General features: G+C 37.0%; 1 protein-coding gene and 1 long non-coding RNA gene across 2 annotated transcripts; one reads left to right on the top strand and one right to left on the bottom strand.

Annotated features, from left to right (window-relative positions):
- Positions 1-7,655: 7,655 nt before the first annotated feature.
- Positions 7,656-10,999, bottom strand: LOC136071545 (uncharacterized). Its single transcript, XR_010632838.1, has 3 exons — positions 10,790-10,999; positions 8,942-9,029; positions 7,656-8,222 (listed from the first exon to the last, which is right to left on the bottom strand). It is a non-coding gene; the product is annotated as an uncharacterized LOC136071545 (long non-coding RNA).
- Positions 11,000-17,400: 6,401 nt separating this feature from the next.
- On the top strand, positions 17,401-18,336 carry LOC136071541 (uncharacterized). Its single transcript, XM_065782973.1, has 2 exons — positions 17,401-17,556; positions 17,671-18,336. Exons 1-2 carry the CDS (start codon positions 17,401-17,403, stop codon positions 18,334-18,336), a joined length of 822 nt encoding a protein of 273 aa, XP_065639045.1.
- Positions 18,337-19,893: the final 1,557 nt, after the last annotated feature.

The raw sequence follows: 19,893 nt of genomic DNA, 5'->3' as shown, positions 1-19,893 counted from the left end.
GTTTAGGTGTTGGCCGTCGATCACCATGCATGAACTTTCTTTATAAAAAATACTAAGAGTTTCTTTACAAATGGGGGGATGCTCCTCGGCCCATGGCCGAGGAGACCCTTTTCTTTCACCTCAAACGGTGGCCTAGGAGTCCCACATCGAAGGAAAACCCCCCCACTTTCTACCTTATAAGCTTTGAAGCGAAGGGAGTAGTGTACCACTAGTTTATAGTTATTCGAATAACTAAACTAGTGGTACACTACTCCCTTCGCTTCAAAGCTTATAAGGTAGAAAGTGGGGGGGTTTTCCTTCGATGTGGGACTCCTAGGCCCCGCGGACGGCCTAGAACGTTCCATGCATGCCTAAGTGAGGTATAAGGTGTCAAGCCTCAAAGAGGTGAAAATCCCGACCACCCACATAAATTAAATTTAATTGATACGAAAATTGACATGTATATTAAAAATATATAGAACATATAAATTAACTGTTAAAATTTTAAAATATAAAATCAATGAAAATTTATTGGATGGTAGAGTATGAACGCGAATAGATAATAAAGACTTTCACCAACAGAACCAAAAAAAAAAAAAAAAAAAAAAACTAATAATATATGATGAAGAGACGATAAACATGCACGTTAAAATACACGTGGACCTTATGGCTTGAAAAAAAAAGAAAAAAAAGAGAAAGTACAGACAGGTGGACCACTCAGTATACCGCCGGTATTCTTTATTATATCCACCACTACAGTTTTCTCAAAAAAAAAAAAAAAAAAATCCACCACTACAGTTGGGCACTCCCAGACGTCTTCTCCAAAAAGAAAAGTGTCTTTCTATAAGGGTTTTTTTTTTTTTGGAATTAATAAATTTTTTGAGGTAAGAAGTTTGGTCATCAATTTACAGATGTTTATGGGTTGCGTCACGATTTGGTGTCAATCCGTCACTCAACTTATTTCCTTATTTTCTTCCAAAAATTAAGTATTTCACTCTATTTTATCCGTTGATTTGTACAATTTCTCTCATAATTCATGGTGGGGTTTGGATTCGGCGTTTCCTGCGTTTGGAGTTTCCTATGTTTTATTTATTTATTTTTTTCCACGCGTTTCAGAGGGGACAAATAGTACTGTTGATTATTGTTCACACACTGTAGTAGTACTGTTCACACACTGTTCATGGTACCCACAACCACTTTATTAAAAAAATATATTAAAAATGGGTCTCACCGTACTATTCATACATTTAAAAATTATTTTGCTACAGTATTTTCAGTTTTCAGTTTTTTGTTTTCAGTTTCAGCAAAAATAAGTTGTATCCAAACAAACCTCATGTTCGATTATTGTAGAGTCAGAATTTCAAATAAGAATAGCAAGAATAAAAAATAAGAACGAACATAAAATTCATCTAAAAACTATTAATTGATAGTAATAACAAAATAATAAACAATTAATTACTAATGTAATTGTCATACAAAATATAATATAAATTTTAATTTTAATTTTAATTTAATCAATGGCGCTTTACAGGCTTTTATGGGAAACCGGATACTTCATGGAGGTTTGAAGCTTGGAATAGTCTTCGTTTGTTAAATCATCATCCCGAAATTCCATAGTTATGTGCATGAGATTTTAATGAACTTACTAAACAAGATGAAAAGCTAGGGTGGGTGTTAGGGGCGGGGGGGGGGGGGGGGGATTTGGAGCCATGGTCCAATGCAGTTGTTTAAGGATGTGCTAGATGAGTGTGGCTCTATGGATCTTGGTTTTATTGGTCCCCGCTTCACTTGGAGTAAACACTTTTCGGATGGTCACTCTATTGGGAAGGAAAATGCTATGTTCACAACATTTTCACAACAAATCCTATATGACAAGTTGTTACGAGTTGTTAATGGTGGGGTAGAAAAGTAATTTCAGTGATAAATTCAAATTTGAACTAATAACAACTAACCATCACTGATTTGTTGTGAAAATGTTATGGACATAGCACATCTCATTTGGAAAAGGCTTGATCAAGGAGTGGCAAACAACAATTGGTTCCTTAAATACCCTGGTTCAAGAGTCTATCATCTTCATTGTAGCTCATCCGATCACTCTCCTCTTTTGATTAATTTGTCCAGCCTTGATCCTCCTCCTCAAAAGAAAATCTTTAGATTTGAAGAGATGTGGTTGTCAGATGAACGTTGTGTTGAGATAGTGGAAGCATCATGGTCTTCCGTTGAATACGGTACTAGTGACAGTGAGATCCTGAATCGAATTGATAGGTGCGGTAAAGATCTATCTTGGTGGAACCGGAACATATTTTTAAATGTGAGAAGAGAGTTGGTAAAAAAGAAGGATTTGCTAGCCCAAGCCAAGACTGCAGCCATGATTAGTGGTCAGAATCATAGGGTTCAGGAGTTGAAGGATGAGATAATTGTTCTTTTGGATAAGGAAGCTCGCCTTTGGAGTCAAAGATCTCATGTACTGTGGCTAAAATATGGGGATAGTAATACTAAAAAATATCCATAGCTGTGCAACTCAAAGGTATCATAAAAATCAGATTCGAGGTATTAGGGATGACTCGAATATTTGGTAGGATCAACCAGATAATGTTGCGGTTGTTCTTATCAAGTACTATACTGATTTGTTCTCCTCATCATATAAGGAACCATACTCGGCCTTCCTAGACCATTCCCCATGTCATTACTGATGAGATGAACCTTGCTCCCATAGGGACTTTTTTAGAAGTGGAGGTCTCTCTAGCTTTAAAGCAAATGGCTCCTTTGAAGGCTCTCGGTTCTGATGGTATGCCACTATTGTTCTATTAACACTTTTGGGGAATGGTTGACCATGATGTTACGAGTTCAGTGTTATCTTGGCTTAATTCCAATACTCTCCCTTACCCCATCAATCACACTTTTATTACTCTCATTCCCAAAACCAAAAATCCTAAGCATGTTCAAAAATACCATCCTATTAGTTTATGCAATGTCCTTTATAAGATTTTTTTCCAAAGTTTTGGCCAATAGATTGAAAAAAATTCTGCCTACAATCATTACTAAACACCAATCTGCTTTTGACAAAGATAGACTTATTACTGATAATATTCGTTTTGCTTTTGAGTCTTTACATTGCATAAGGAAGTATAATTCAAGGGATTCAGGTTTCATGGCTATCAAATTAGACATGAGCAAAGCTTTTGACCGAGTGGAGTGGCTGTATTTGGAAAATCTTATGAGAAGAATGGGTTTCAATGAGAAGTGGATTGGGCTTGTTATGGTTTATGTGAAGACTGTCACTTATTCAATCTTAGTTAATGGAGAACCCCAAGGTTTGCTACAACCTACTAGAGGTATTAGACAAGGAGACCCCCTATCTTCTTTTTTGTTTTTACTTTGCACTAAAGACCAGCACGGTCTCATCCAACAGGCGGCAAGGATAGGGGATATTAAGGGTTTTCCCTTTGTAGAAGAGGCCCTGAACCCATTTATTGATTGCCAATGATACTCTCTTATTTTGCAGGGCTACTCCTTCAGAGTGTGCAAAGGTTCTTGGTATATTGAATTGTTATGAGAAGGATTCAAGTCAAATGGTGAATAAAAATAAAACAACCATCTTCTTCAGTTTGTCAACCCTCGACAATATTCAACAGGAGATCAAAGTGGCCTTGGGTTTATAGGAAATTACGAAGTATGAGAAATACCTCGGTTTACTGTCCCTAGTGGGTCGAAGGAAAAAAGAAAGCTTCTACTATATCAAAGAGAAGGTTTGGAGCAAATTGCAAGGTTGGGAAGGCAAATTCTTGTCGCAAGCTAGGAGGGAGGTATTAATCAAGGCAGTTATTCAAGCCATCCCAACTTATACTATGGGTTGCTTCAAACTTCCTTTGGGCTTATGCAATGATATTGAAGCCTTTATTAAAAGATTTTGGTGGGGTAAAAAAGGTGACAGAAGGAGAATCCATTGGCTTAAGTGGGCCGAGTTAACGAAATCAAAAATGATGGGTGGCATGGGTTTTCGTGATTTGGCTTTGTTTAATGACTCTTTACTAGCTAAACAAGCTTGGCGTCTGTTACAAAATAAACACTCCCTTTTTTTATAAGGTCTTCAAGGAAAGGTTCTTTCCTAATTGCACTATCATGGAAGCTAGAACTTCTAGATTAGCCTCATATGCATGGACGAGTATCCTATATGGGCGGGATGTTCTCTTAAGGGGCTGTCAATGGTGTATTGGAGATGGTAAGTCTATTAGTATTTGGCATGATTTTTGGTTACCAAGGAAAGAAAATCCTCAGGTCCTTTCTCCCATGATCGAGTCCTTGGCTGATGCTAAAGTAGATGTTCTAATTGTTGCTTTCGGCTAGACAGTGGAACCACCATTTAGTTGATGGTATTTTTGTTCCTAAGGAGGCAGAGCTCATTAAAAATATCCCTTTGTCAAGGACAAAGGGTGCTGATGGTATCTTTTGGCCATTCACGCAAAAGGGAGAATATTCATGTATATCAGGGTATCGCTTCTTGAAGGATAAGAGTGATGTTGAGGTTACAGGAAGTTAGGCAGATGGTGATAGAGAATTGTGTAAAGGAATTTGGTCGCTACATGTCCCAAACAAAGTTAAGAATCTCATGTGGAGAGCTTGCCAAGAATCATTACCTTCAAAAGTAAATTTAGTGCGCCGAACTATTATTGATTGCCCGGTTTGTGATCGGTGTAAACAAGAACCAGAGACTACATTGCATGCCTTGTGGTCCTGTCCTAAGTTGGATGTCGTGTTAGGACATATGTGGAACTTGTTCAAATATATGTTATTGTAAATTGGCTAATCCTTTGACAAAACGCACTTTACTTGTAATTGAGTAGATCTAGGATGTGTTTAGTACTTCAAAGAACAAAGTTCAAGACTAGTATTGAAGTCATGCAAGTCTGTCCAAGAAACAAATGAAGAAGTGTTGTTCATTAAAACTCAATAGATAGCTTGACAGATAATATCTATCGAGGTTTAATGTTGATACTTGACAGCTATTTGATAGAAACAGTACCTATCGAGAATTACGAAATTTAAATTTCCAAATCTGTTTTCACGCATATCCATGTATATTTGTGTAGGGTTTCTTTTCTCACAACCTTAGACATATATAGGGATACATATATAAGGATTATTTTAAGGGCCGTCACAGATGATGCAACCTATTGCAAAGGTTGTTGCAATTGTTGTTGCATGCAAATTGTAACCGGAGAAAGAATTTACCCTAGTTCATCATATTCCTTGTAGAAGCTGTTGCGTCTTTGCTCCAAGGGTTTTATAACCAATGAGCTTCTTAATCTTCATCGTTTGGATGAACAGAAAAACTTTGCAGCCAGCATCTTCCCCAAGTTGGTGTGTTAGTCCCGTACTTGAATCCATAAATCAATTGGTTAGTCACGTACTAGGAGCCGTGCATTGAAAGAAAAGATTGTCACTATATTACAAGTCAAATTGGGTATTGGGGTAAAGGTTCAACTATATGTTGGTACTAGGTACTGTGGTTTCTTTTACTTGTAACTGCTTGTTTTGATAATAGCGGATTCTCGGGAGTAGTGACTTTAAATTCACCTGATGGGGTTTTGCCTTGGTGGTTTTCCCCATTTGTAAACAATTTACCTTTGTCAAATTTATTTTCCACTGCATTTAACTTAGTTGGTGATTTGTTTGTGCTACCATGCTTATTGCATGTAATTAAATCTAATTAATTCACTTGGCTAATTAATTGATTAATTTATCAAAGAGGTCAATACATTCTTGGTCTATCATGTAGTTTGGGAAAATGACGAGTATTGGGCTTGTCAGAGATCTGTTACTTTTCTGAATTTTAAAGTGTTGTTGTCATGGTTGATCAGACACCATAGCCACCTAGAGCTTTTCTCTATCACTACGTGGTCCATTTGGCATCAGAGTAATCAAGTTCGCTTGCACCAGTCGAGTTGCAGTCCTCACCTTATTGCAGCAGTGACAAAGGAATGACTAGAAGAGTTTGTCTCAGTCTAGCCAACACCGCAAACTCATCCTCCTCAGACTCAAGATCGTTGGCGACCTCCACCTTCGGACTTGGTTAAAATTAACTTCGATGGTGCTATTTTCGCCAAGAAGCATAAATCTGGTATTGGCGTGGTGGTGCGTGAAGATCAGTGCTCGGTGTAAGCTTTTATGTCTTGGCAGTTGTCACAAGTCTACAGTCCTTTGGAGATCAAGGCGAAGGAGTAACAGTAGCTCTTCAATTTGCTGCAAATTTGAGGTTTTCTCATGTGATCCATAGGTAGCTCTTCAATTTGCTGTAGATTTGAGGTTTGCTCATGTGATCCTAGAGAGTGATTCACAGGTTTTAATGTTAGCCTTGATAAATGACAATATGTTTTTGTCGATTGATGGCTTACTTATGATGTTCGTTTTTGTGCTAGATTTCTTAATAAATTACTTTACTCTCATGCAAGAAGAGAATGTAACAAGGTTGCTCATTGTTTGGCTAGACATGCCTTGAGTATTTCAAATTTTGTTGTGTAGATGGAGGATGTTCCACCACCTTTCTTTTCTATTGTCCTGGCTGACATGAATTTCCTTAATTATTTAATCTATAGTTTCTTCCTAAAAAAAATTGTGCTTTAGACGCTAATAATCAATTCATAAAGTTAATCACAATCAAATAAAGAGATTAATCTAAATACATAAAATTTAAACATAAAATTTGATTCTAAAATTGAGAAATTAAATCAATGTAAAAAGTGTAAAAAAATATAGTAATATACCTCCATAGTTGTATGGGTCAGGTTATATAGGAGTATGATCAACCCTAGTCACCACCAATGGTTCAAGCACGTGGATGGTAATCATGTTAAGGCACCCACTCCTTCCTAAAAGATCAAAATTTTGAGAAAAGTTCTGTAACAATTTCAGCCCATGCTAAAGTTTGTAACCCTTCACTAAGAGTCATACCCATTCACCATACGACACTCCTACACGTAAAGCTATCATCATCCTAAGTAATAGGTATAATGTATGTGAGGGTGCATCATTGTTATGGTGTGAACACAAATTATATACCTACATCTTCCATTTGATCACACCATAACAATAAGTGATAAATTGTGGCCATCGTGAAATATTGGTACCAATGAGATACATGTTAACCTCATGTGATCACACAGACCATGCGACATTGGATAGTGAGACAAATGTATGCTTAGATTATCAAATAATACACATGCCATTGAATTTTTTTTTTTTAGAAAAAAAATCCTTCATGACCATCCTGACAAAATCTAACTTAAACCTCACATCATTATATGTTGATTTAAAAAATGAAATACTAATAAGTACGCATGAATTTTCAAAGAAGATATTAGAATTATATTTGGTATAATTTCTTTTTGTGATGTTTACCTCTGTTCATAAAATTTTATTGAATTGGTATTTGAAAATCCAATATATAGTTGGATTTAATATTTGAAATTTCCGTTGTTTTGATATGCATAGACAATTTTATATTAATAAGATTTTGTAGGGTTAGGATTTGTGGCCCAAGCCCAAAACAATAAATTTATAGAGTATGGATGAAAGAGCTAGGTTAAGTATTGGGTTGACAACAACGAATCATGACTTTCAAACACAAGCCAACATGAATTTACATGTGAAACCTGAAAATCCGAGGAGCTATATTATTGTTTATCTGATGAACAAAGGTCTTAGGGTTACAGTCAAGTTCTCTCTCTCTCTCTTTCTTGTTCTTTTTTTCTCCCCCTCTTCTCGTTAGGAGCCTCCTTCCTTTATATAGTCACCATTCTCCTCATCTCCATCGTCCACTTATTCCTCATCCATGAGTTTGCTTGAGTACATGTTACGTCAAGCATCTTCTTTTAGCTCTGTGTAAGTGGCGGTAGGTTAGGATACACTATTCAGGGGTCTTCTCCACATAAATGCGGCCAGAAAAGTTATTGCAGTGTATTAAATACGGTGGTAGCAGCTTTCCCCTTAGATATTTCTCCATCCTTATCGTTTCACAGCATACTCAGAGCTTATCTTGATCAGGTGAAGTCCTCGGAAGGTCATTTTGGCCTTTCACACACTCAATTGATTTATAATATTTGCGTCAAAGGATTACAACCTCTTCGAACAGGAGACATCCTCTTCGGATTGTAATAATTCTCCTTTCTAAAGGTCCCACTTCCAGATGGGCCCTGCCTTTTCCATCTTCTTCTTCTCGGTCGCAAAATAGCTCTCCTATGGGCCTTCAGCCCATTATGTACAAAATTAAATACCAAGTACAAAATTAAATACCAAATCTATAAAAGATTATTGTTAATCTAACAAAAACCAAACTCTCAAATGCACACAGATTAGCCAAAAAAGTAAAAAACTCATCTTTACAATGCAATCAGAAGCTTCATACAGAACATGAAAACAACCATAAAGCATGACAATTAGAAATTCATGAATAATAAAAAAAAAAAAAAAAAATCATCTGAGTATCTCCAACAAGAGAGTCAATACCGTACCGGAGACTGTACCGGTTTGGTCAATGGTACGATATATTTCGGATACCGGTCAATACCGGTGTACCGTTTCGGATTTACCGCTATTTTTTATATTTATAAATAAATAAATAAATAAATATATATATATATATATATGTATGTATGTGTATATTATAATAAATATAAAAGTTGTTTATATATATGTATGTGTGTGTGTGTGTGTGTGTGTGTGTGTGAGGGGTGAAAAAAATTGTGAGTGTATGTGAGATCACATTTTCATCACTTACAATTCCTCACACGACAAATTATGACAAAAATTGTTTAAAATATTGTAATATTAGCATTGTTCTGAATATAAATTTGTTGTAATACCGTGGCAATATGACAATACATGTACATTATTGTCACATCATTTGGGCTCAAAGGCCAAAGCTGAAAAGAAGTGGTGGAAAGCTTTAACGTGGAGAGCTCACCTTTTATTCAAAAATTAAAAGCTTTCAATGTTTCCAATGCTTGGCAGCTGGTGGCAGTGTACCATAGTCACATGGAGAGCTTAGGAAACTTCAAAAGCAAAAGAGAAAGTAAGAAGAGAAACTAGACCACATACATAGTTCAGCAAAAAAATAAAAGAGAGGGAGACGGACAGACCGGCAGAGAAGAAGAAGAAAAAAAGGTTCAGCAAAAAAAAAAAGAGAGGGAGACGGACAGACCGACAGAGAAGAAGAAAAAAAGGAAAGAAGAAGAAGAAGAAGAAGAAGAAGCAGAAGAACAAGCAGTTGCTTCACGGCGCAAGCCTTGCTTCGTCATCGTCTTCTTCCTTTTCTCATTTTTCTCTGTTTTCTTTCCTTACAAATGAGACTTTTCGTGTTTCGGCCGGTATTCATTTTCCGGCCGAAACAGCCAAATTTCGCCGGTACAGCGGGTACGGAGCTGGTACGATCGGTATTTTTTCCGATACGAAATAAGAGGTTATCTGTACCGGTGAATTGACCGGTACGGTATATTCCGGCCGTACCGGCCGGTACGGTACGGAATTGACTTCCTTGATCTCCAAAAGAATTTAAAAAAGGTTAAAATTCTAGATTTTGGCACTAAGAGTTACAACTCAAAATCTCAAAGAACAAAGAAAACAAGCAAAACCCACTGTGGAAAGTTACCAAAAACAAGGAAATGTCCCATATACAAGGCCATATAAAAAACAATTATCGAGTAATTATAAGGTCTTCTTAGAATACACAGTTAAGTGGTACCGTACCTTTATTCTAAGAAAATGTGACATTTCATACCAATAAAAGCAAGCCAATATCATATTTTTATATTAAATAATTTTTTATTTTTTAGTGGTATGGAGACCACTTTCATATTCATCAAATCAACTCTCTTATAGTAAAACTTTCCAAATAGCTTTTAATTTTAGCTGTAGCCTTAAATTGGAAACAGCTTTAAGGACCCTCTTAAAGTTCTTTACATTTGGCAATTTCTGCTAAAACAGATTGAAGCTCTTAAAGAACCCTTTTTTTTTTTTTTTTTTGGTAGTGCTTTAGACACTACCTAATACTGAATCTGATCTCCACACACATAGACATATATAGCAAATCCATTTCCAATGGTGCAATACAATCCTAAATTATGAACTGCAAACATTAGCTCCGCCCAGATAACCATGATTGAGCCTAAATTCTTTACATCACTCAAGCTACTTCAATTATAATAACCCACCCAAATTTCTCAAACTCTAGATCAAACAATCATATAATAAAAGCAATCCAAAAATTCAATATGATTTGTACACATTTTGAAACACAAAGGGCTGTCCCGAGGACATGAACTAGCAATAAGGGTCGGACTGCTTGTCCTTGGTGATCTTGTAGACCTGCTTCATGTCCTTTTATGGTGGACAGTGCCAAAATTATTGTAGATGCCCCAAAAAACAAACTTGACCTCAACAATCCAATTAGCCCAAAGTCAAAGATGCAAAATCCTCATGTTAGCGGCATTGTCAATTCGAAACCACTATGGTGGTAATTTGTGTTAGTTAAGCTGCTGATAACCGCCATCTAGGAATTTTAATCCCAATTTGTGTTGATTTTGTGATTTTAGTTCTTCTTTTATTAGTTCAGGTCACTTAATAAACAAATCCCAGAAACCCACACACCCCAATCTCTCAAACAAAACCAAAAATTAAAAAAAAGCATTGACTTTTGAAATACCTACTTCCCCAAATGCAAAAATGATGAACTAAAAAGCCAAAAACACACACACACACACAAAATGAAACCAAATATACTGAGAGAGAGAGAGAGAGAGAGAGAGAGACTCACGCTGGCGTTCGATGATTGAGAAGGGATTGAAAGGATCGAAACGTTGCCGGTGGTTTGGAAGAGAGTGGTGACGAGAGTTCCGGAAGGAGGGATTTGGTGGAGGTCGGCGGAGATGAGGGAAGTGAAGGAAGATCTGCTTTGAAGGAGGGTGAGGGTTGAGATCAGGCTTGAGAGATGGAGGGGCTATGTGCAATGGGAGAGGCTAGGGTTGAAAAGGTTTTTAGTTTAGTATTTATATAATTCCTGAATTCGCATTTTTAACTTGCGGCTATAGGGGCCATCGGAAGTCGTGTTTAATAAACACGACCATTTCCTAAACTAAAGCAGCATTTTATACACGCGGCTACAGAAAAAATTTAAAGCCACGTTTATAAAACGTGGCTTTAGGCAAGCTAGAGCCGCATTTTTTAAATGTGGCCTTAGTTAAGATTTAAAAAAAGAAAAAGAAAAAGAAATACATAGGTCCTATAGCTGCGTGTTTTAAACGCAGCTATAGCTCAAGAAAATGCGGCTTTAGACGCGTTCTAAAGCCGCATGTTTAAAACGTGGCTTTAGCTGTTTTATTTAAGCCGCGTTTTTTAAAAACGCGGCTTTAGCTCGTTTGTAGTCATGTTTTTGCAAACGCGACTTAAAAAAACGTGGCCTAAGACTCACGTATTTTGTAGTGACAGTTAATCTAACAGTTAGGGTATAATATTTTCCATGTCACTTTTTTTTTATGAACCCTCTCTCTCTCTCCAAAATCCAAACACATAGAGCGGAAGGTATATTATTTCCTTCATCTCCCTTCTTTTTTTCATTTCTTTTCTCTTCCATTTTCCGTAGTGCAGCTTAGTTTTGCTTTTGCGCCAAAAACATCACATTTAAAACATTTGTTCTTTTTTCTTCTTTTCACATTTCTTCTCCCTTCCTTTGTTCCTTTCGTCATTTCTTATCTTTTCCCTTTTTTAATAGTGCAGCTTAGTTTTTCCACATTAGGTAAGGCTGAAATGAATGATTCACATATTCACGAAAAGCATCACATTTTAAACGTGTGAGATTATTATTTTTTGTTTCGAGTATGGTGATCATGTATATATAGGTGCGAATCGTGATTATTGCTTCTATACTAAATTTCATTTTCAAGATTGATAATCCATCACCTCATATATAATAATTAAATTTTCTGACAATTGAGACTATCCAATAGATTCAACCTATATCAAAGATAACAATACCCAAAAAAGAAAAGAAAAAAAAGAAGAGGCTGAATCCTTATTTTATACAAAATAAAAAGTGTACCTTAATTTTGACCTATAATCGTCATGTTATTTTCCTTTAGAATATAACCAAAGATATTTGTAATCATTTGGCGCTACTAATTAATAATTTAATAATATTAACTATAAAATATTCTCACCTTGGTCCTTTATAGTTTTTAGATATATTTGAAACTGGATTAATATATATCGGAATATGTAAAAACGGGTGATATTATATAATTTTGGTGGGTTGAAACGTAATATCATAGTTTATGCTTTATGATATAACTAGTCGCTAACCCGTGCGATGCACGGGATAGTTAAACAAAATTTATACACATTTACTTTTATTGGTACAATCATTTGAAAACAATTCTAACTAATACCCAAATGTAAGAGACACATTGACTTACTATTTAAAGTAGCCTTCTGAAGAATTTACACATATTGTGCAACTGAGCCTTAATTTCTCATCAACGGTTAGAAATATAAACTGCAAATATATAAATAAAGACCATGACTTGAGAAGGACGCATTAAACTTCAAATTAGAGTAGTAATGTTACTTTCTCAATCTTAGCTCAGTTGTAATAATAATATAGAGGAAATTCAAAACATGGAAAGAAAATAAAAATTACAACAATTAATTCCATTATCTTTCATGCTATACTTTGTAATTGTACGAAATTAAGTCAACTCAATTTAAGTAGTTGTAATAAAATTGGCTTCTACTATTCTCTATTCTATAGAGATATGAACATATTGGATTTCTCAAACAATTACCGGTATTGCAATAAAATGATTTATTATTGAAAATAAGAAACAAAGAAAATCTCTCTACAGCTTAAGAAACACAATATACTAAAATTAAAGAGAGAAAATTCTCGGAGGACAAAATATTATAGATAATTTAAAAGAATTTTGGTTTAATTCCTGAACACTGTAACTCCATAAAATTCATACTAATAATAATATTTTATGATAGCGCAGTTAGAATTTTGGTTTAATTCTTGAACACTGAATTGGAAATTGATTATATGAGTATTCAATGGTGAACAAAAATGAAGTTAAAATTTGAGCATTGTAACAACTTCTTCACACAGTATTCTATGGGTAGCAACGAATTTAATTTGAATGTGTTACTATATAATCCAAACTTATTAATATATCAGGACTTTGAATTAACTCAATAAAACTATCAAAGCCTTTCCACTACAAGAACATGTGAAGATTCTGTCAATTTGAGCAAACTTAAACCCCTCCATCCACTTAAATTTTAGAAACAGATTATACACTTAAAAGGGTTAGTAATTTATAGCACTTGCCCCCCACTATTAGTATACAGACACCAAGTGCGGTCGTCGTAACCCTTTGAAAGAACCTTCCCCAATTGGACCCTATCAAAAAAAAAAACACCCAATTAACAAAATTGATCCAAAAGGGTCTAAAAAGCACACAAAATCAATTCAAAAAACAAAAATATGAGACAAAGTAATTACTTTCCACTGCCAATGAAATCGTCTTCTGTATTGTTGTTCCAAACTGCAACACTTATCTCTCTAAGGCCTTCAATTAACAAAAACACAAACTTCTCTTGGAATAACGGAGTATTATGACCATCTATACACACACACACAAAACAAAATCAACATAACTCACTATAACTCTATAGAAGCCTCAAAAATATAAAGAGAAATTAAAGTGGTTGAATTTGATATTTACATTTGGAGAGAGAGAGTTTGCAGAAACCGTGGCTTTATATTTCTTAACTTGAGAGAGGGGTAAGGTTGCTAGGGTTTTGAGGAGTTATAATGTTTTTATTTTTATTTTTTATTTTTCAAATATTGTGCTGGCGTGGAAAATTGTGGTGCCAGCAGAGGCTTCGGTTTTATATATATATATATATATATAAATTATTAATTATAGCATAGGAGCATACAAATCGAATGTTAATCCTTCTCAAAAAAAAAAAAAATCGAATGTTAATAGAGTTGTACAAGTAGGCTTGTTCCCAAAGTATTTTATCATTTAAAAATTAAAACACCACCATTGTTGCTTTGACAACTATTAATTTGACCAACATATATATTAGCCTAGCAACCTTGTTGGGAATTGCATTTTGGCCTACCAACTAAGGTCCTAAACATGTGGGACTTATTGGTGGTTTTTCTGTGTTGATGGAGGATGTTCCACCACAAGTTATTGATGCACTTTTAGCCGATTTTGGCTAATTTTAGTTTTTTAATATAGAAGCAGGTTTCTCAAAAAAAAAAAAAAAAAAACTAAGGTCCTAAATGACACAAGTCAATTATTATTATTATTATTTTTTTGGAAAAGAGATCACAATCAGACAAGTCAAGTTAAATATTAAAAGTTTATGATTATTACATTTTATTTAATTATATACACAAGCTACTAAGATCATGGGTTCAACTTAGATTTATTTTCTTGTTGAAGAAGCAAATAAATTAATAAAAACTTTATTATTTTCTCATATTAATAAATAGAGCTACTGAAATTTTTTTTACCCTTTAAAAAATTCATATTAATAATAAAAATTAAATTTAATTATTTGAGTTAATTAGATAGAATAATTTTTATTTAAAAAATTGTAAAAAATAGATAGAATGATTTTATTTAAAGAATTAAAAAAAAAATTAGATTCACTAACCTTGAGTTGTAAAAATTAGATATACTTTTTACTAGAAAATTGACTATTTTTATATAATCAATAAATTACAAATAATAATTTGACATATTATGAACTTATTTATACACTTACAAAACTCAATATTAATATAAGTATAATTTACTATATATATATATATATATAGAAACATATAGTATTCAAATCCATGGTATGTTATATATGAACTTCACTTGTTTATTAGTCGAATCTAAATTCAAATTTGTTCCTGATTCATTTGTTAAATAAACAACACAATAAACAATTCAATTTTTCGAGTTGAGCCCGAATTTTAAAAGAAAACTCAAATTCATTTTGTAGTCCTACTAGGATGATATTGTGAACAAACTGGTTTCAACAAACGGAAAGGAGAAAAATTGAAGTTTGACAAGGTCCAAATACCTGTAGGAGAGCCTAAAGAGATAATAACTTTTCATGAATTTAGCATGTGGGTCTATTGAAACAATAATTGCTGCTCTAGGGACCCAAGATTGAGAAAGTTCACCCTCGTGACTCTTAGAAGACCTGGTCTGATCTGATCACAAGTGGTGTTACCATATTTTCCCACCATTTCGCCCACTTTATTTAGCCGAGTTGATTAGATACACAGAAAGTGACAGCCTCTCTCTTCTTGTTCTTACCATTCTTGGTTTTTAGTCGGTCGTAGTTTACATGTTTTAAAAATCAAAACTAGTCGGAAAAGTTGGTTGCTGAGGAAGGTCTTTTGGTTTGATTATCCCTCACACTTAATATAGGTCACTGCACAATAATTATGTTATCTTCTTTTTCTATCCCTTTCATAATAATTTGTAAGAATAGTCGTCTAGGGAATCTGGTCTAGGTCAAAAATCAAATTCACGTTTTTTACTCCCCAATGCGTCATTGAAAATTACACACAATCAATCCTTTTTTTATAATGAAAAAAAAAAGGTAAGGAGCTACTTAAGTTAGCGTTTTTCATTAAGTGTTTGGGTCTATTTCTTGTTATCAATTTACAGTGTAGATGCTAACATTTTGCTTCTAATTAACCAACAATTTTAGAGATACAAATTTTTTTTTCTTCAATATTTTTTTTTTACAAATTATTAAGATAATAAATTGTAATTAACATAAATATAAGGATAATATTTGTTACACACTATTACATATTTAATTTTTGAACTGAAATTATAAATTAAAATCGCAATTTCAGTTTAATAATTTATGAAAAATTTATGTGAAAAAAAAAAAAAGAAAAAAAGTTGTGTCTATACTTGTGAAGTAGCAAAGCAGTGCATCAGTGCTGACTGTGTATGATATGTGATAGACTGATAGTTTCTGACAGTCAAAAGCAATGTTCTGAAAAGACTGAAGAAGCAACAAAACAAACTTGACGAATGACGATGCGGTGGATGAGACATATCACATATTCACATATAAGAGAAGTACTGGCGCTGTGGACAAACTTTTCACACCACTGCTCCATTTAAAGATGATTACGACTCACAACTCACAACCATTCACACTGATGATTTTGAGTTTGTTTGGATTTTGAAACAGGAAACAAGACGAGTTCTGGTTTCAACTTTCAATTTTTAAGGGAACACATACGGGCCCCAATGAACTAAAACCATTGAATACTAGTACAAGCTGTTTCTTTGGGAAGATTGATTTTCTTAACGTATTTAATGGGTAAAAGCAGAAACACTCATTTCTTAACTTAGATAATGTATATAAGAGTATAGGACACTTATGCTTTGTTTGGTTACAAACAAGAGGGAAGAGAAGAGAAAAGAAGTGTGATAAGGAGGAATCATAGCAAGTACCATGGGATTAACCCGTCAGCTTATGCTCAGGCTGACGGTCCGGTCACGGCGGATGTTAAGGACTCTGATGCGCCGACGGAAAGAGACACGCTGACGGTAAGGGAAATCCGAGAAGCTTGACATTGTGTTCAAAGAGGCTGACGGCCCTTTATCGATGTAGGTAACGAGACAAGCCGACGGGTAAGAGGCCAACGGTTCCAATAAAACCTTTACTTGGCCACTACGCTCAATAATAGATTCCTATAAGGAAAAGACTCTGTAATCTACGCTCATAAGGATTCCTATATGGAAAAGACTTCTGCTCTAAGGAAGAAAGGTCAACCCTCTACTACTATAAAAGCCCCAATACCTTTACAAATCGAGGTACGTATAATTAACCCTTCTCTAGCACTCTAGAGTTGAAAGAAGTTCTAACTTGGCTTTCGGAGGGTATTTGGCCGGCACCACACCGGTGCTCTCTGTTAGGTCCTCTTTTCTTTGTGCAGGTGTCGTTTCAAGAGTACAAGCATTGTGCAACTCACTGTTGATATTTTCGGCATCATCAGTTGGCGCCGTCTGTGGGAACAGTCGTAATTAAGTCATACTATCATTCCCTAGACTAAAGGGTTGCATGGTACTCACTTGCTCAATGGCGACTACTAATGACGTACACGGAGAGGAACCACCCATGACTGCCCTCGAGAAACAAGTTCGGATCCTCAGCGCCGCCGTAGAGCGTCTCACCAAACAGAACCTCGACTTAGAAGAATAGCTGCGCTAGAAGGATGTAGCACTACATAACCAACCAGAAGATCAGGAAGGGACTAGCGCTCCAAACCGGAATCAGGAGAGACCTGAGGGCAGCCACGCCCCAAGCAGGCCGGAGAGGCAGCACGTGAGCATGCCACCCCTCACGAATGCAACTCCACCACATATTGCTGCCGAAATGCAGGCAATGAGGGAACAGATGGAGGTCATGATGAACGCCCTCAAGGGCCGAGTCTCCAGTGATCTCAACGATCTAGTCAACCGTACCGACTCGCCCTTCACTGTGGCCGTGAACTCCTTCCCCCTACCCCACAAGTTTCGAATGCCGAATATAGATAGCTATGACGGGGTGAAGGATCCTCTGGACCACCTGGAAACTTTCAAAACCCTGATGCATCTTCAGGGGGTAGCAGATGAGATTATGTGCAGGGCCTTCCCCATAACACTCAAAGGCCCCGCGAGGGTATGGTTCAGCCGGTTGACGCCCAACTCTATCAGCACCTTCAAGGAACTAAGTGCTCAATTCACTACACACTTCATTAGGGGACATAGGTATAAGAAGTCCATGGCATGCCTGATGAGTATCAGGCAAAGAGAGGACGAGACGTTACGATCCTACATAGCGCGCTTTAATAAGGAAGCGCTATCGGTTGACAAAGCCGACGACAAAATACTTGTAGCAGCCTTCACAAATGGGTTGCGAAAGGGCAAGTTTTTGTTCTCCCTATACAAAAATGACCCGAAAACTATGTCGGAAGTACTCTACAGGGCTACCAAGTATATGAATGCTGAGGACACGCTGCAGGCCCAAGAAGAGAAGCCGAGAAAAAGGGAGAGACAGGAAGATGCACGATCAGACCAAGGGAGAAAGAGGCCCAGAACGGGAGATCGAAGAGACGAAAGGCGTTCTAAACCCCCGGGAGGGAGATTCACAAGCTTCACCCCACTGACTGCCCCAATCGATCAAGGCCTAATGCAAATTAAGGACGAAGGGGCTCTAACCTTCCCTGGAAAGCTGAAGGGGGATCCTAACAAGCGTTCGAGAGACAAGTACTGTTGCTTTCACTGAGACCACGGCCATGACACAGCCGACTGTTACGACTTGAAGCAGCAAATCGAGGCCCTTATAAGGCAAGGGAAATTGCAGAAATTCGTAAGCAAGGAAAGAGCGGATCCAGCACCTCCAGAGCATCCTCCCAGACGAGACAATGACCATCCAAGACCTCCCGTTGGTGACATACGAATGATTGTAGGAGGAATGACTACCAGGCCGTCTAAAAAGGCTCGAAAGACGTACCTTTGGATGGTCCAAAACGTCCAGTTGACGGGTCCAGTGCAAAATGTAGCCCGAAGGGAAAGCCCCGTTATCGAGTTCTCGGAAGAAGACGCGCGACGTCTCCACCACCCGCACGACGACGCGCTTGTTGTCAGCCTACAGGTTAGGGACTACAACTTGCATCGGGTGTTGGTCGACAATGGCAGCTCGGCAGATATCTTGTACTACCCGGCATACCAGCAGATGAAAATCAGCAAGGAACAACTGGTTCCAACGAACGCTCCACTTGTCGGTTTTGGAGGCGCAAAAGTGTTTCCGCTGGGCGCAGTCACGTTGGTTGTGACGGCAGGCGACTACACCCAGCAAATCACAAAGGACGTAACGTTCCTCGTGGTCAACCATTCATCTGCCTATAATGCTATCCTAGGGCGACCCACCCTCAACGGGTGGAAGGCGGCAACTTCAACCTATCATTTGATGATCAAGTTCCCAACGAAATACGGAGTCGGAGAACTGCGTGGAAATCAGATTGCCGCACGCGAATGCTACGTGGCAATAATGGAAATGGATGATCACCTCCAAACCATGAGCATTGAAGAGCACCGGAGCGCGACGGAGCCAGTCAAGAAACTTGAAGAAATACCCCTGAACGACTCCATACCTGACCAGACGACAAGGATTGGAACCCTTGCAAGTCCCGCAATCCGGCGAACACTTACAGCATTCCTCAAAGAGAATCAGGACATATTCGCCTGGAGTCACGAAGACATGCCAGGAATAGACCCGTCCGTCATGGTGCATCGGCTGAATGTATCACCATCCTTTCCGCCCATCCAGCAGAAGAAGCGGGTCTTCGCCCCAGAACGGGATCAAGCCATAGCCGAAGAAGTCCGCAAGCTACGAGAGGCAAATTTCATTAGAGAAGTCTACTACCCCGACTGGCTAGCGAACGTAGTGATGGTCAAGAAAGCTTCCGGAAAATGGAGGATGTGTGTAGACTTCACCGATCTAAACAAGGCATGCCCTAAAGACAACTACCCTCTCTCGAGAGTCGACACTCTAGTAGACTCCATGGCTCAACACCAGCTGTTAAGCTTCATGGACGCTTTCTCCGGCTACAACCAAATCAAGATGCACGATGATGATCAAGAAAAAACTTCCTTCGTAACCAGCCAAGGCCTATTCTGCTACAAGGTAATGCCGTTTGGTCTAAAAAATGCGGGCGCAACATATCAAAGGCTTATGAACAAGATGTTCGCACGGCAGATCAGGAGAAACGTCCAGGTATATGTAGATGATATGCTGGTTAAAAGTCGAAGGGAAGAAGATCATTTAGAAGACCTCAGGGAA

This window comes from Quercus suber, unplaced genomic scaffold (genome assembly GCF_002906115.3).
Source record: "Quercus suber isolate HL8 unplaced genomic scaffold, Cork oak 2.0 scaffold_324, whole genome shotgun sequence".
Classification (NCBI taxonomy): Eukaryota; Viridiplantae; Streptophyta; class Magnoliopsida; order Fagales; family Fagaceae; genus Quercus; species Quercus suber.
Note: the sequence above shows the minus strand (reverse complement) of the source record. Positions and strands in the feature narration are given on the sequence as shown.

Coding starts and splice junctions, on each gene's coding strand:
- LOC136071541 (XM_065782973.1), top strand. CDS start 17,401: ATGCCACCCCTCACGAATGCAACTCCACCACATATTGCTGCCGAAATG. Junction 17,557..17,670: donor ACTCGCCCTTCACTGTGGCC/GTGAACTCCTTC, acceptor ATGCATCTTCAG/GGGGTAGCAGATGAGATTAT.